Source organism: Cyprinodon tularosa, unplaced genomic scaffold, assembly GCF_016077235.1.
Source record: "Cyprinodon tularosa strain WSP-4 unplaced genomic scaffold, ASM1607723v1 ctg364, whole genome shotgun sequence".
NCBI classification, from domain to species: Eukaryota; Metazoa; Chordata; class Actinopteri; order Cyprinodontiformes; family Cyprinodontidae; genus Cyprinodon; species Cyprinodon tularosa.
The window spans coordinates 295,331-311,888 of NW_024039079.1; the positions used below are offsets into that span (position 1 = coordinate 295,331).

A 16,558-nucleotide genomic window follows, 5' to 3' on the forward strand; every position below is an offset into this window, starting at 1 on the left:
GGGAGGAACATCTTTCCTATTAAACAGGTTTTTGTAACTGGGTCCAGGAGGACACGGATGATATTGATTGGACTCTTAGGAGAGGACTTGAACTGGAGGCTCTATGGGATGGACCTCCGTACGATCACACTGTTAACAATGAGCAAGGTACCACTATTTGGTGATAATATGCATAACTGCACCCATAGGTACAGTGACACAATGTTTACTACTGTTACCATGCAGGTAAAATAGTCTGGCTAAAAATAGCTCTGCATTGACGGATATTGTCCTTGTAGAGAGAATCCAAATAAAATGCATGTTAGGCTATTTGTCACTCAGCGGCCTAAGGTGCGAGTGACACACAGTTATCACATGATTAAGATGACATAGAAAATAAATGGACAAACCTTTTAATACACTAAAAAAACATGCTTGAAGCAAATCTTAAAAGAGAATCCTGAGATGACTTTCCAAACCAATATTTTCTTTTTCCTAAAGCTGCTTTGAAATTTTACACATCCTTACAACAGCTAACAATAACTAAGTGGGGTTCTATAAATACGTTTCATAGATTAATATGTTTTTTTTTATGCCAGTCTCATTTTCTTATCAAAGGTTTCTTTTTACTGCTGAATGGATCTGGATCAAAGGATGGCGAGAGGGCTGTCGTCTCCGTCTCTGTCACTAATCAAGGGTTGCAAAGTTGTGTTGAATTTTGGTATTATATGCTAGGACCATCAGTATCCACACTGAATCTCCTGCTTCAAACAGTATGTACTGAAGTTTACTTCCTACAACCATTTTCCCAAATACATTTCTCACAGAATTCCCTCCTTTTTTAGAATTCTTCTGAATTGTTGATCTGGACTCGTCAAAGTACCCAAAGTCCAGAGTGGATAAAAGCTCAAGTAGACGTAAGCTTGATCAACACACTTAAGGTAAACTCTTGTCTAAGTATATGATTATTTTAAACTTTGCTGTGCTGCTCTTGTTATGGATAATTTATTTTTAAATCTACAGCCATAATTATAAGATTATTTTAAAATATCTTTGTATTTTAAAACCATGTATTCCTTTGTTTTAAGACCATGCTTGGTAAAGTGCAAACAATAACTTAAAAGACATTTTTTTACATGTATTGCCTTCAAAGGATTACCACTATCTATTTGATTCTCTGGTTCTGTTAACAGATAGTGTTCAGTGGACAAAGGAATGTCCGCAGTAAAGGATTCATTGCACTTGACGACATTACAGTTAGAGAGGGAAGCTGCAGTAATAAGGGTATTTAACAACTCTGACTGAAATATAGTCTTTATATATCTACATTTTATTTAATAATACCATTTTAAGTTTCACATTTGTTTTTTTCCAGATAAATGTGGATTTGATTCAGATTGGTGTGGATTTCAAAACGATGTCAGTTACAGAGGTCACTGGAAGCGCACAATGGGAACAAAGCATCATGTGGATCACACCTATGGCTCTGAAAAGGGTTAGTGCTTAACTGTGCTGGAGTCCAACTATGAAATGGTCTATCATGCACTTAAATTATGTATTAGGCAGGAATACAAGGGCTGCGATGTAAAAATATTTTAGTCCCTTTTCCGTTTGCAGGAACTTTAAGCCTTTACCCTGGATCTTAAAGCTTTAAGTTTTAATTAAGTTATTTCAATTTCCCTTGGGGGCACACTTTACCAGATAAAGGACCTGGTTTAAGGATAGGACTGTGACGGTTTCCCGTAGGGCAGGGGTGCTCAAGTCCAGTCCTCAAGAGCTACCATCCTGTAACTTTTAGATGCATCTCTTCTCTAACACACCTGAATCAAAAGGCTCAATCCCCTCATTTAGCCCAGCAGAGGTGTGGTAATGAGCCACTCATTTGATTCAGGTGTGTTAAAAATCGGGTGCATCAAAAAGTTGCAGGATAGTAGCTCTTGAGGACTGGACTTGAGCACCCCTGCCGTAGGGGAACCCGATGTTCAGCCAGACACAGAATTACATTTGAGATTTGGAGATGTAGATGTTGACAGAACCAATAGGCCGTGTGGAGTGAAAAACCAGCAAAACAGGCAAGTAAGCAGCTGACACTCACCAAGGAACAGGTAGCACTGGAGCATGGAGATAAAAGCAATCTCAACTAGAAGAGTTCAGCTGGCAGAGCACATAGGATCCAGTAGTAATAGAAAGAGGCATAAGTACAGCATACAGACATAGGTGGCCTTAGCAGGAGAGAGTGGGATGTACTGGCTAAGTCCATAAGTCCAAAACCAAACTAAACAGAACCATAAATATGACCAGGACAGGATAGGGGAAGATCTTTCAACTGGAAGGAAACAGCACTAGGAGTGCTTTAGGTGGGAAAATAATAAGAGGTTGTGCTTCCATTAATGCCACATAAATATATTTGACAGAAATATGGGTTAAATTTTTTATACAGATTTATCTATAAATCAATAGATAACTACATTGTATTTTAAATAAAATAAACAGACAAAATAACTAAACCAGTTCTAAAGAAAATGAAGTGATAAGTTCGACTTAGGGTTTTAGCTCCTTACATTTTCCTTTACATTTTTTTTTTCCTCAGTATTAGAACTTGGTTTAACAAACCCATGCAGCTTTAAACATATTTCTCCTAGTGCACACATATCATGCACTGTGCCTAGAGCACTGTGACGATAATTATCATTGATGATGTGTGAGTTTTCTACACCTTAATGTTAGCTGTCTGTTGCGTGCCTTATACAAGAACCGGGAATGCGCGACAAAATTGGGCATGTGAAGAAGATAACAGTTTGGTAATAATTATGACATGATTAAAAATAGAAATATGTAAAACACATTAGAAGATACAAGAAATGCATAATTCCAGAGGGACCTCTTTCCCATGGAGATCTCCTCCAACATCCTATATTGGTATCTAAATCCTAAATGTATACCTATATCTGAAATTTATACCTTAATTTTTATCTCGTATCTGAAACCTAAATCTAAAAGTATTCCTTAAATCTTAATCTTAAATCCCAAAATGTTGAATCTAGATATATTAGAACTTTTATTTTAAATTAAAATATAAATATATACCTATTATCATTATTCTACATACTATATATCTTGTATCCTTAATAAAAATCTTAAATCTCAGAGTTGATTTTATCACTTTAGCTGACTACATCAACAACTGAAACTGTTAGTTTGCCAATATAATGGTTCCCACTCTCTCTGGTGTACAAAGGAGGCAGGTGGAGCAGAAAATCTGGTTAATGAGTAGGAGAGCTTGTCACATCAAAAGAACAACTGTGGTTTTAAGTTGGTTGCCAGTGTCCACAGGGACCAGAAGTCTGACACAAAAGCTATAAATGTAAACAGAAAACTGTTAAGAAAATGGACAGGGACAAGACGGGTCCCAGAAACACTAAATGCAGAGTATATAGTAAAAAGAAAATGTAATAGCAAAAAAGATTTTATAAAGGTGTAAAACTATATGGAAATGGGAAAATTAATTATCTTTATTAACATTTGATAAACAAAAGTGTTTATAATGAATTTTGGGTTTTAAATCACAGTTTAGAAATAGGATTTGAAGATACATTTTCAAATTGCAGTTTTGAGGTATATATTTAGATTTAAAATATATAATTGGATTTAGATTTTACCTTTAGATTGAACCTCTTTAATATTTGGACATAAGATTTATTCATACACATAATCTCATTATGTATAAACACATAGTCAACCACTTATCTGGGACCGAGTCGTAGGAGCAGGAGTCTATGCAGCGATACCCCAACTTCCCAATCACCAAACACTTCAACCACCAAACACTCCTTCCACATTCGCAGAATATAGCCAACAATAGACTAATATCACTAATGTTTCTCCATTAGTTGTAGTAGTTATCAGTGATGGGACTAACGGCGTTGAAAGTAACGATGTTACTAACGCCGTTACCTTGTTTTAGTAACGAGTAATCTAACTAATTACTTTGACTGTAACTATAACGCAGTTACCATTGCAGACACCCCGTTACTGCGCGTTACTCAGGTCGCACAATGAACCTTTTTTCATGATAGGACTCCTGCGCGCCTTGTCATGAGAGAGGGGAGGATGAGATTGGCTGATGTTTAGTGAGATTCCGTCTGTCAGTTGGGTAGGTGGGTGTTTCTGCTGGTGGGTGTTAACGCACAGCAAACACAGAGAGATAGAGAGTGAGGATGACTCCAGCAGCAAAACAGCGTTTTCCAGATGGAAATACCTGTGTTACGTCGAGCTGCGTTTCCCCATCACATATGGTTTCCCCTGCATCTCCGCACAGCGCAGGCGGCACAATTCACCATGCAAGCGACAGGAAACACGCATGCTCGCTAAAGGCGCGCAACAGCCGCCCTGTGCTCGCGCCACAGGAGAACTATGGAGAACGTGAACGATCAAATGATAGCCTATATGGAGAAAGGGAGGAATCTGGATGGATGGATGGATGGATGGATGGATGGATGGATGGATGGATGGATGGATGGATGGATGGATGGATGGATGGATGGATGGATGGATGGATGGATGGATGGGTGGATGGATGGATGGATACTCTGCCTTTTCAACCTACTGTATTTTTTATTTTAAACATTATTTGATGGCCTTTGTGGCAGGGATGGAGATCCATATTTTATGTCACACACAGAGTATACATCTAGATAGATAGATAGATGTTTCAGTATCTATAACAACCCAAACACACAGGATTTCAGAATGAGACATCCCCAGTTATTAATTTCATACACTCACCAGATCTGAATGCCCTGTTAAAAAACTTTACATCGCGTTCCCCCCTGATGTCATTTACGTTGAGTTGCAATAAATGCAGAACTCTCTGCAGGTTCTTGTCTTTGTCGTCCGCTCTATTCAGCTGGCTTTTGAAACACACGGCGAGAAGGTGGGGGCTGGGTGGTGAGGTTACAGGGGCGAGAAACACAAAAGTAACGCAATAGTTACTTTTACCAGTAACTTGTTACTTTTATTGTGGAGTAACTCAGTTAGTAACTCAGTTACTTTTTGGGAGAAGTAACTAGTAACTATAACTAATTACCTTTTCAAAGTAACGTGCCCAACACTGGTAGTTATTAATTGCATTGATTTCTATATATCTTAGATTAAGGCTGTTTTTAAAAAGGGATGTGAGAACATGTAATCCCAGAAGTTACTTTTGTGAAATAGAAGTTCATTTTGTTTTTTGCAGGCTTCTACATGTCTGCGATGAATCCAAATACTACAGAGTTAGAGACAGCTTTGCTGCTCTCACCAGAGCTCAATTCTGCAACAGAGATGTGCCTACGCTTTTGGTAGGTCAAATACTGGCAAAACACTAATTTTCTACACAATAGCACAAATCATGTTTTAGCTTGGGTATAAATATACATATACATACCTATTTCAGGTACATGTTGCCTGCAGAGGCATCCAACCATCTTTCCGTGCATGTACTAAGAAGTGGGGACCTTGGCGATGCTCTTTGGCACCGATCTGGATTCCCTTCTAAAAACTGGGAGGTGGCCGAAGTTACAGTGTCCTCTCCTGCACTTTTCAATGTAAATGAAAGTATTTATAAATGAAATGTTCAGAGAGGGTGTGTTTATAGTAGCTTGTATCCTGGGTGAGATTTTTACTTTTTTCCACTTCCAAAAATACTGATCCTTGAGAAGTTGTTCTTTTATTTCAGGTAGTATTTCAGGCTGTCCACGAACCTGGCATGAACGATACAGTAAAAATAGATGATTTCTCTATGAGGGATGGGGCTTGTGCTCCAGCTGCCAGCTGTGACTTTGAGTCTGGACAATGCACTTGGGTCAATGTGCAGAAAGAAGACGGACATGAGTGGGTCATGTCCCAGGGAGGATCCCATGGACCACCGCAGGACCATACCACTCAAACCTCAGATGGTAAATCCTTTGAAAAGAGCTTAGATCCTGAAAGGGAAATCAGTAATTAAGAACATAAAAAAAATTATAGCATACCAAACTGTATTTTGAATCTAAGTAAATACACGTTTTACAATGTAAAACAAAATCGGTGTATCTTTCAAGCAGTCTCTCAATTAATATTTTTACAGTATAATTACAGCAAAAGTCTTCCAGCTGTTCCAGGACCTTTTTGTTTTGGTTATGGTTTATTTTCTTATCCCATACATAGGGCATTTTTAAGTGACTTCTTTATTTTCATTTTCAAGCTTTGCCTCTTCAAGCCCCTGTAATGAAATACCTTTAGCCTACATTTCTTTAGATAAAGTTATCTATTCAACCTCAGCCAGCAGATTGACTGTATATTGAAATAAAATTTCACATATAAACAGAGAAAATGTAGTTTTAAACATCTCAATTGATGACTTATGATTTATCACAACATACAAATTCAATTTGTTTTTCTTAGTTTCAATCTTCTGTTTGCTTATAGGTTGGTTTTTGTTGAGCTCAGCACTGCACAGCAGCCAGCCGAGTGTTGCACAGATTGTCTCTGAATGGATCCAACTGGATAACACCCTGTTTTGTCTCACTTTCTGGTACCATATGGGCAGCAGGTAAAAAAAAAATAGCATCACCCTTTCAATTTTTACTCTAGAGTGACAAAAGTATACGAAAGGACTTCATTGTGTTATTTAGTTTCGTCATTAACTTCCACAGGAAGCGTGAACAAAAGTCATTTAGTCATGGATCGCCTGCTTGACTTTGTGCAAGACTAAGAGTTTGTGTGGCAGAGTTCAGCGGACTATTACTGATAATGAACCCATAGAGAGTTTTACCCCACAGACAACATACAGAAAACGTCAACATCGTTTAACAAACTGACCTCTGTTTCCTATTAGCCATTGCAACATAAGTGTTTGTTTCACAAAAAAAGATGAACAGGAGCTACCTAAATGAAAATTTTGGAAATATATCATAGATTATTTAACTTTGCACTAATTTAATAAAATCTGGTTTCAAATTTTCTTAGTTATTCTGGCACACTACAGTTGTTTGCACGTTCAGACCCAGCGGAGGAGACTCTGATATTTCACGTAAACAATAGTGTCAACAGCTGGACCAGATTCTCTCACCAAGTGGACATGTCCAAACCTTTTCAGGTAAACGGAAAAAAAACACACACACACCTGCATTCATACTCCTTGAACTTGCTCATTGCATTTAGTTGGGATAGTATTTAATAAGTCTGCACAAAGTATTGCAAACATGGAGAACTGAAGGAAAGGAAAATATGGCTCTCAACGTTGTTAAAATTGTTTAAATATAATCTTGTATATTTATTAAACCAGCCCAAAATTATATTTTTTAGAACCACAATCCGCTGGAATTAAAGGGTAATTTCTTTGAGTAAATGCTTCACACATATAAAGACATATGACATTCTTTTATGGGAAACGCAGAGAGAATTGCAGAACAATTTGAGCAGAAGTTTGGTGTGAACTGTTATTAGGCCGTTCCAACCCATGATTATATTTTATTCCATTTTATTGAACTATGACCTAGGTAATTGTTTAAGGTTCTCGTCCAGGTGGAACATAATCTACACCCCAATCTCATTGTGACCTGAAAACTTAAATTCAGTTAAAGTCTGCTTGGTATATGGGTGCCAACATATTTAAAGGTGATGATGGTGTGTTCAAGGTATTTTGAAGGCTTAGTTTTTTTGCCACGAGGAGAAATTTGCAGAGCAAAACGGTTCAGCTTTGGTATCATCTGACTTTTTCAACTTTTTGGGCATACAGTTGGTGGCTAATTACATTCTTCTTGGTTTGCTCCAACGTATCCATTGATACATTGGCAATAAACAAATGCAAGTTGTACAGCAATGTTATGAGAATAAAGAATAGTGTAAAATCTTTGCAGAGGAAGAGCGCCATGGCAGATCTAAACAATAGATAATGACAACATTATTAAATGAAATTGAATAGTATTCCCCTGTGCCAATATATTTGTATTATTTGTAACAGGAAGGTGTCAGTGAAGAACCTAGACCTTGTTCATGAGTATGTTGCAGATACAAAGAAATTATTTCTGTGCTGGTAGAGTTTGGTCTTAATGGAAAACAGCCTTCTGCCTCAGGGTAGAGTGTGTCCAGGGTCAGAGGTGTCAGGTGAAATCTGGTCTGCTTTGCTGGATGTTCATGAAAAGAAGGAGGATTGCAGTCAGTCATCCCCTATATGGAGCGAATAATAAGCTGAATTCTGTCTTTGTCCCCTTTGGTGGCAGTTGCTACCAGATGGTGATGGAGGAGTAGGGGGTGGGAACAATGATGGTGGAAGTTTATCTTCTTTAGGTAGTACATCCTTTGCTGTTCATTCTTGATGAGGAACATGATGTTCAAACATATTCTTACCCAGGCCCATCTCCAAGAGGAACAACCCCCCAACTGGGCTGGCAGCAACAGCCCTTCTTGGCATCCTGCTATAAACCACACACCCACTCCCACAGGCAGCAGATCAGGTAGCTAAACTGCCGAAGGGCCCAACCCGCCTCCAGTGAGTCACAGCCCTTCCAGGCCCACACATCCATACAGTCCTTTAATACCCATGGGTGCCAGGCATTTGCAGCCCAGGTAGACCGTCCCCCTAGGCCAAGTACCCTTTTATCACTTTTATTTCGGCCTGTATTCAGGAATGGTGTGTGCCATCACTTCATCATACTGATGCAGAGTTGCACAGGGGATGGTTTGATAGGCCCTGTGAGCTGTGGTGTAGCAGTGACCCAAAGTTGTTTCCTCTCTTGTTGAGATTCAATAACATGTCTTTACTGCAAGAATTGTTGGCTGAGGTTCCCCTTGTCATTTAGAAAAAATTAAAAGGAATCCAGGTTTCTCTGCTCCACAAACAGCACTTTGTCAGCATGCACTGCACTGCATGAAAAGTGAGATTTTCGTCCCCGTAAACTCCCGCAGATCTCCCTGATTTTCGTCAGTTTCCGACAATTTGCAACCCGCGCTTGTCGCCGTTTGTCAGTGCCACAAATTGTCGGGAACGGACTCTGACGTATGTGGAGAGCGATCAGCTGTACTAATGGCCCTAATTAGCATATGAATGCAGCAAACCCGTGCGGCTGGCCAGGTCTGGCTTGAATAACCTACTCAGTATTGGCTAAAACCACTATTCTCAAACAAGTAAAATCGCTCGTGATTGGCAGCAAAACCACCGTGGCCACGCCAGGCTTTAATTTTCTTACTGAGTATTGGATGGAACCACTTCTTTTTAAACAAGTAAAATCGCTCGTGATTGGTTGGCATATATATATATTTACATAAATATATATGTAAATATATATATTTATATGTATATATATATATATATATAAATTAGGGCTGCAACAACGAATCGATAAAATCGATAAAAATCGACTTTTAAAAGCGTTGGCAACGAATTTAATCATCGATTAGTTGTGTCGCGCGATTAATGCGTCATCCGCCGCCGCCGTCATCCCGGGGAAGAAAAAAAAATATGGCGGAGCGAGTCAGCGCCGCAGTTGCAGTGTTGCCAACTCAGCGACTTTTCAGACCCCTCCAGCGACTATTTTTTTAAAAAGCGACTAGCGACAAATCTGGCGACTTTTTACGGTGTCACTGGCGGCTTTTGGAGACTCTTACGTGAAAGCATGTATCGTTCCTACTCTTCTCCTACAGCGGCAGCTGCTGCCGTGGGGCGCCTCCCCCATCCCAATGCCTTTCTCCCTCTCCCACAGAATCCCTCTCAGCGTGCAGTCCGAGCCGCAGGATTTTAGTGAGGAGTTTACCCTCAGCGTCCAGACTGCAAATGAAGCGCGCATGCCCCGGGATTGACGGCGCAAATTGATCACAATAATTAAAATAGCCTGCGCTTTGTAAAGTGAAAAAAGTCGTAACATGCAACTTTTGTAAAAAACAAATGAGCATGGCACGGAAGCACCACTGTTATGACGCAGCACCTGAAAAGAAAACACGTTGGAGCCTTCAATGGCAGTGAAGATAGCTCATCAGCAGGATGAGTAACCATGTTTGTTTCATTTTAAAGTGGGGAAACGTAAGTTACAGGTAGCTCATCTGATGCTTTCCTTAGCTTGTTAGTAGGTTACAGACAGTGATAAGGTTGGCTTCTTATTTTACTTTTAATTTCATTTGAATTAGCTTAAGCAGCGTTTATATTTTCTTTATAAATAAATTAACTTGCAAATAATGAGGGCAAGGCTTTTAAAGTTTAAATCTTCTGGCAAAGATAAAGTAAAGAAGATCCTGCAATTTATGGAAGTAAAGCAGAATAAAATCCAGCAAGATCAGTAATATGTCAATTAATTATCTGCCACATTCCCATGTAAATATCTGTCTTTGGAGGATGTGTTTTTTAGCACCCCTAGTTCTCTCATTTTTATTCCAAATACAATTTATAATTTGAATCACAGGGCTATTTTTATCTCTATGGTTAAGTATTTTCTCAAGTAGCAACTTTAACTGCTATACTTTCCTGTCTTAAAAGGCAGAACTCTTCTAGTCTAAAAAAAACTCATTTGTTGAAATGGGGGGGGCCTATTGTTTGAACCCCTTAGGGGCTTTTAAAAACAAAAATGTCTTTTTTTGCGCTTTATGAAACAAATTTTCCTATATTTTGTGGATGTACAGCTACATTTCTCATGTAAGTTTGCATAGTTTTAACACAAACATTTATTTTTCATATTGCACCAGTACAGTTAATGAGAAACCTATACGTGTGTGCTTGTTTGTTCTGTCTAAAATGTTTATTTTGGAATAAAGAGGTTAATATAAAAAAAATATTTTGTGTCCGATTCATCGATTAATCGAAAAAATAATCGGCCGATTCATCGATTTTTAAAATAATCGTTAGTTGCAGCCCTAATATAAATATATATTTATTTATTTATTCATATATTTTTTCATTCATATATTTATTTATTCATATGCTGTGTATTTATGTTATCCTACACTACTACACAATTATTAGGCTACCATCAAGGACATGAATGAATTTATACAGGAAATGAACATTTGCCAGGAAGCTAAATGAGGCAGCCTACCTCAGCATTGTTCCTGACCTTATGTCCTTATGACCACAGTGTACCAATCTTCTGATGGCTACTTCCAGCAGGATAATGCGCCATGTTATAAAGTGAATAATCTCAGACTCATTTCTTGAAACTTTTCCACTTAAGTAATTGTGAATTGAGCATATTGACAGAGAACGTTTTATTTTTTTATCTTAAATGCAAATTTTTTTTAATAATTACTGCTCTAAATGTATTGCTCTGTCAGCTAAAGATCTGTTTTGGTCTCTATACTTTAATTAAATAAATCAATTCAAGCTAAAATGTAAGAGTCTATACTGAGCCTGATCTCTTTGTATCACAGATTTTCTTACCTTTTGGAAAAATGTCACTTGGGGTAAAACTCCCCCTGCAACCGTGATTTGCATTTGTATAGCTCACAGCATTTTCATTTACATGTTAAAGCCTCCCCTAGAATTCCATGGTGGGGAGGCATGGGGGGAACAGTGCCTAAGAAAGCCCACGTCAATTTCTGACAATTTATGGGAGTTTTCAGCGAAGCCTGCAAATTGTCGTAAACTGCCGCTAACCTGAACTTACACGACAATCTACAGTGCCGCATATTGACGAAAATCCCACTTTTCATGCAGTGCTGTGAGTCATCCGTATTGGCCAATAGTGAAAGGTAAACACCAACCAAGGTAAATGAAGCAAATTCAGTGGAAGGGGGGGGCATCAAACATTTTTTCAGTTAATAACAAAATATTCCAGATTAGGAGAGTCGCACTGTCATATTGGTACAACAGCTGTTGTTGATGTGAAAACAGTCACCTCTGCAGGACAGTTATATTTCATGGTCCACTCATTATAGCTGGAAGCCAGAAAGAAACAGACGATGACTTTAGGTTTCCTATTGTCCCCCAGTTTTTATAGTTTGCCCAGTTTGTTGCACAGTAAATGCACATTGAGGATACATTTTCTGATAGTGGTGTATCGAACCTCATATGACAAAGGGCCATTAGCTGGTTAGGTAGTTTTCTTCTTCTGTGGCTCTTAACAACGTAAGCTGCCCTTGAAAAGAACATTTAATTTCATTCCAATGATGATGGAAAAAGTAGAAAATAAATAAATAGCTCTGGGAATTACAACATAAAGCACAAAAAAACAACACAAGACATACCTAACACAGCCATTATATGCAGCCCCATCTTGGGCCCATTGTGTCATGTGACACACTTCAGATTTTAAATAAAAAACTGTTTGAAAACCATGTATTATTTGTGGTGTTTATATTTTCAACCACAGCTTTTAATTGAGGCAGAAAGCAACAACAATGGATTTATTGCCATTGATGACATCAGTCTCATGCAAGGCCTTTGTCTAGGTGAGGATACTAATATTTTCTGTCTTTTACTTATTTTAATTTAGAAGTATATTTTGTGGTTAATACATTTCTTTGCTTTTATGTAGAAAATTACACAAGAGGATTTGTGGGCTGTACATTTGAAAATGGCACCTGTGGCTGGGATGATATCAGTGTTGGTCAGGCTCAGTGGGTAAGAAGAAGGAATGGAACAGAGAACAGTGGACCCTCTGTGGACAACACACTAGGCACTGAGCTGGGTAAGGTTGTCAGACTCAAAACTGGAGAACAGCTACAGCTTAATGAAGCAGAAAGAAAGTGTGACTTATAGCCCTAGAATCAGCATGACTCCACAGTACATAAAAAGCTGTTTCCGATGTTATGAGTGGTTTGTTTGAAAGAATAAAGAAGCTGAATATGAGTTTTTTTCTTCAGTTTCCTCTTTTGTGCACCAAATGTTAGGAATGCTGGGTGTTTTTGGCCGCAATTTCCTCATGCTTACTTGAGCTCAGATTGCGCCACTGAAGTGCCTGTTTTGAACAGGAAATACCTCCTTCTTTGATGTTTTTCAAAATCTGCACCACTGAATTTGAGCTTTTTAGGGTTTTATTCTTGGATTCAAAGATCCTCTTCTACTGATTCTTTCAAATATTTCAAACAAATGGTGCAACACATCAATATATTTTCTTGCAATATATTTTCTACCCTCATTTTCTTGTTGCATCGTATCTCACACAAGTTTGTATATCAAACTGAGCTTTTGTTGGTGTTTTCAGGTTGGTACATGGGGCTGGAGGCTGATCGCGGGGAAGAAATTAGCCCTGCCACTCTGCAAAGTCTTGAAATGAAACAGGCCAGCTCCACCTGTACACTACACTTTTACTACAACATTTATGGAACTGGTACGTGTTATATTTTATGTTGTAAGTGTAGAGATGAAAACCTTTGTAAAGATGTAAAACCTTTGAAATACAAAGTTCTTGGATTTCTATTTGTAAGCATTTGTGGAACTGTTTCAGACTCAGAGCTTAACGTGCTCATAAAAGATGGTTCTAGGATCACCAATTTGTGGTGGCTAGCTGGAAACAAGGGAAATCTGTGGCAGCATGGCAAGGTCATGATTGGCCGGATCCCCCAGGATTTTGCCCTCCTGTTTGAAGCTTCCAGAAACTTTAATGAACCAGGATATGTTGCAATTGATGATGTTGACTTCACTAATTGCTCCCTTCCTGGTAGGCCAGTTTTTATTTTGCTTTTGTCTGTTCAGAAAGTTAACTTTTCATTAATTTTGAAGCTTTGCAATTTTGCAGAGCCCCAGTTGTGGTGTTCTGAGAGTACATTCACATGCAACAACAGTGTATGTGTTGACCTTAACCATGTATGTGACTTCAGTGATGACTGTGGAGACTGGTCTGACGAGATTCACTGTGGTGAGTTATTGCAAATGGTGTTGATAAATGGTAAACTACAAATGTTGTTTTACATTTCCTTTGAAATCCATAAAAGTTTGGAGATAACAAATGTCATATGAAATATTTATATATGTGATTCTGTAATGAAACAGTATTGTCAGGAAAAAGTAAGCAGCTAAATTTACTCTAACTTTAAATAAGAACACACTTTCACATGGAATCAACCATTTGATACAGTGGCGTAGCAAGCTGCTTTCCACTGCTATTTCCGATTTGTTTTGCTGGTGGATATAACCGGTACTTATATAAGACAAAGTTTACTGGTGGCTTCCTCTGGGTTACTGCAGTTTCCTGATCATTTAGTAAATAAAGCCAACCCGTTCTCTACATTGCAACATCAGAACAGAACAGCTCAACAACCCGAGAGTATCTAACCTCAAAATATACAAGCGTCCAAGTTGAGGCAGTGGGTGCATTTTTGACTCTGAAAACATATTCAGTGGGAACTTAGCATTAGATCAGGCCTAGTACCTCGGAGCCACCGAGATCAGCATCATGGCCAGGTAGTGGTCCTCCAGTGGTTCCTGAACCGCCAGGAACCTTGTATGACTGCATGATGGTACAAATAAAGCACTGTCCTAGATCTTTTCCCACTTGTCATTACTAACCTGTTAAAATCGACTTTCCCCACTCAGAGACATACCCACTGAGAAGTCCACATCATTAACAGCAGCTCTATATTCAGGAACTTGGCATTAGAGACACCAGGATCCTTATTTAAATGTTTGCCGAGGGTCAAAATGGGGGACATCAAATCCTAGCTGAAACTGCTGGCTAATATAGTTAGATCAAACACGGTCACTAAAATAAGTGTTACTTTGGTGTACATGTTTACCAAAGGTTTTGACTCCATAATGTTCTTGATCCCCTACCAGTGATGACATGTTTAGCCGCATGTTGTCATTCAAGCACTGGTTACCTAGGTAATGTCCTGAAAATGATGTGGGCTACATTGATAATTGGCATACTTTTTGGGGAAAACGTGGTCTAATTTGGAGAAATGACATCCATCCCTCTTTGGATGGTGCAGCTTTTCTCTCTAGTAATCTGGTCAAATTAATTGTCCTCCGAAACCCTGAAAGCCCAGGGTGCAAACCAGGAAGCAGAAGTGTAGTTCATCAGATATCTCTGAAGCTTCTCTTGCGTTACTCACCCAAAACCCCATCCAGACGTCTTGCTCACAGCCAAAATCAGATAAATTGGGGAAAAAAATCCCAAATGAGTACTTCATGATTCTCTGATTAAAATCAAAATGAGTCCAATTGTACAACAATTTTAAATAATTCAATATGATTTTATTCAACAGAAGATCGTTTTATGTTAAAAAGCTTTCAAATGTCAGCTTCTAGAATGCTCTAGTAGCTGACATTTACTGTTACAAAAAGCCATTGTGTATTATGGCTTTGAAAGCTACTAAACCGACGTTTGCCTACAATTCTGTTATGCTTTCTATGGTAAAGAGCAATACTTTCTAATTGAAGAGAATTGAAAAAGTTGGCTTTCCTCAATTAGTAGTACTTGTCAGTAAGAAACAAAGCTTCACTTTTAAAATCTTTATATTTATCCTCCTTTTTTGCTCGCTCCGGTTTTATTGTCTTTTAAGTTCTCTTTTTTGCTTTCTTGTTGATGGTGAAACAATTTCTTGTGCTGCTGCTGGTCCTACATGGTGGCATAGTAGTGCAAACTTTCAGTTGTTTGGTTAGCATCTCCTAATGATCTTCTTCGCCACCTAACAATCATATTGAACCGCCAGCAAGGGTTACACGTTGTTCTGCACGTTAGAACTATTTTTATCCCCCTCCAGCCTTATATAATTTCAATATGGCAGACTGTCATGGCGTTTTGCAAAGTGACCGACCTTAGATACAAACTGATAAGAAATGTTTTAAATTATGAAAATGTGTTGGTGTTTCCTGTTCATTACTCATCCTTCCAATAAACCACATTTCTTTTGTTAGACAGCTGTGTTCATTTTATTGCTTTTATAACTTTTCAGTTATCCAGAAGCTTCTTCTGTTACAACATAGAACTCACACACACACAAGTGCTCGCTCTCATTGCCCCCCAGTGGACAGCAGCAGTACAACATGTACATAAACAGAAAGTGACAAGGTATAAAACTTGCAGGTGTACAATGTAAATTAGAGACATGAACACAAACATAAAATAACTCAGACGAGTGAAGATGTTGACATATTCTAACAAAATGTATCTGATTTTTATCGGGGATAATAATACACCAATAATAAAACATAACGGTATGTAAATACAATCATCAATTTAGGGCAGAAAAATAAGAGCGATATTTGCACATTGTCCCTTTAACAATATCTTTGACTTCAAAATGTGCATAGTCCCTTATCTTCATACTCTTTTCATATTCTTTATAGATAAGATTGAATATTAAAAAAACAACATCACAATTTTCAGCCATCTCAAAATAATTGTTTAATCTCTTGAAGGTGATAGAACATATTGGATGTCTACAGAACTGTTTGAAAACAGTTGAGCTTTTAGAGTTAGCCAAATAACTTATCTAAGTCTTTAGCTTTTATGTTAGATCCAATTCCAACCAAGTTAAGGGAAGTATTTCCTCTGGATTTCGCATCCATTTTAGATACAGAAACAGTCTTAAATTGTAAGACACTGAACCTTGGCTCAGTTTTATTGAAGATGTTTTGACATCCAGGGGTCTTTGTCAGTTCTGTTGGCACGCACCAGGGCAAGCCAAC

The 16,558-nt window shown here is 38.3% G+C and overlaps 1 protein-coding gene across 1 annotated transcript in view; it reads left to right on the top strand.

The window, feature by feature from the left end:
* si:ch211-106h4.4 (MAM and LDL-receptor class A domain-containing protein 1) overlaps positions 1–16,558 on the top strand; it is a 41,055-nt gene that overhangs the window by 12,014 nt on the left and 12,483 nt on the right. The window contains exons 16-30 of the mRNA XM_038295973.1: positions 28–147; positions 598–752; positions 825–920; positions 1,173–1,263; positions 1,355–1,474; positions 5,216–5,318; positions 5,414–5,564; positions 5,696–5,915; positions 6,427–6,550; positions 6,967–7,096; positions 12,297–12,375; positions 12,462–12,614; positions 13,131–13,256; positions 13,374–13,586; positions 13,665–13,784. Coding sequence (XP_038151901.1) covers positions 28–147; positions 598–752; positions 825–920; positions 1,173–1,263; positions 1,355–1,474; positions 5,216–5,318; positions 5,414–5,564; positions 5,696–5,915; positions 6,427–6,550; positions 6,967–7,096; positions 12,297–12,375; positions 12,462–12,614; positions 13,131–13,256; positions 13,374–13,586; positions 13,665–13,784 — 2,001 coding nt within the window. The remainder of the gene's footprint in view (positions 1–27; positions 148–597; positions 753–824; positions 921–1,172; positions 1,264–1,354; positions 1,475–5,215; positions 5,319–5,413; positions 5,565–5,695; positions 5,916–6,426; positions 6,551–6,966; positions 7,097–12,296; positions 12,376–12,461; positions 12,615–13,130; positions 13,257–13,373; positions 13,587–13,664; positions 13,785–16,558) is intronic.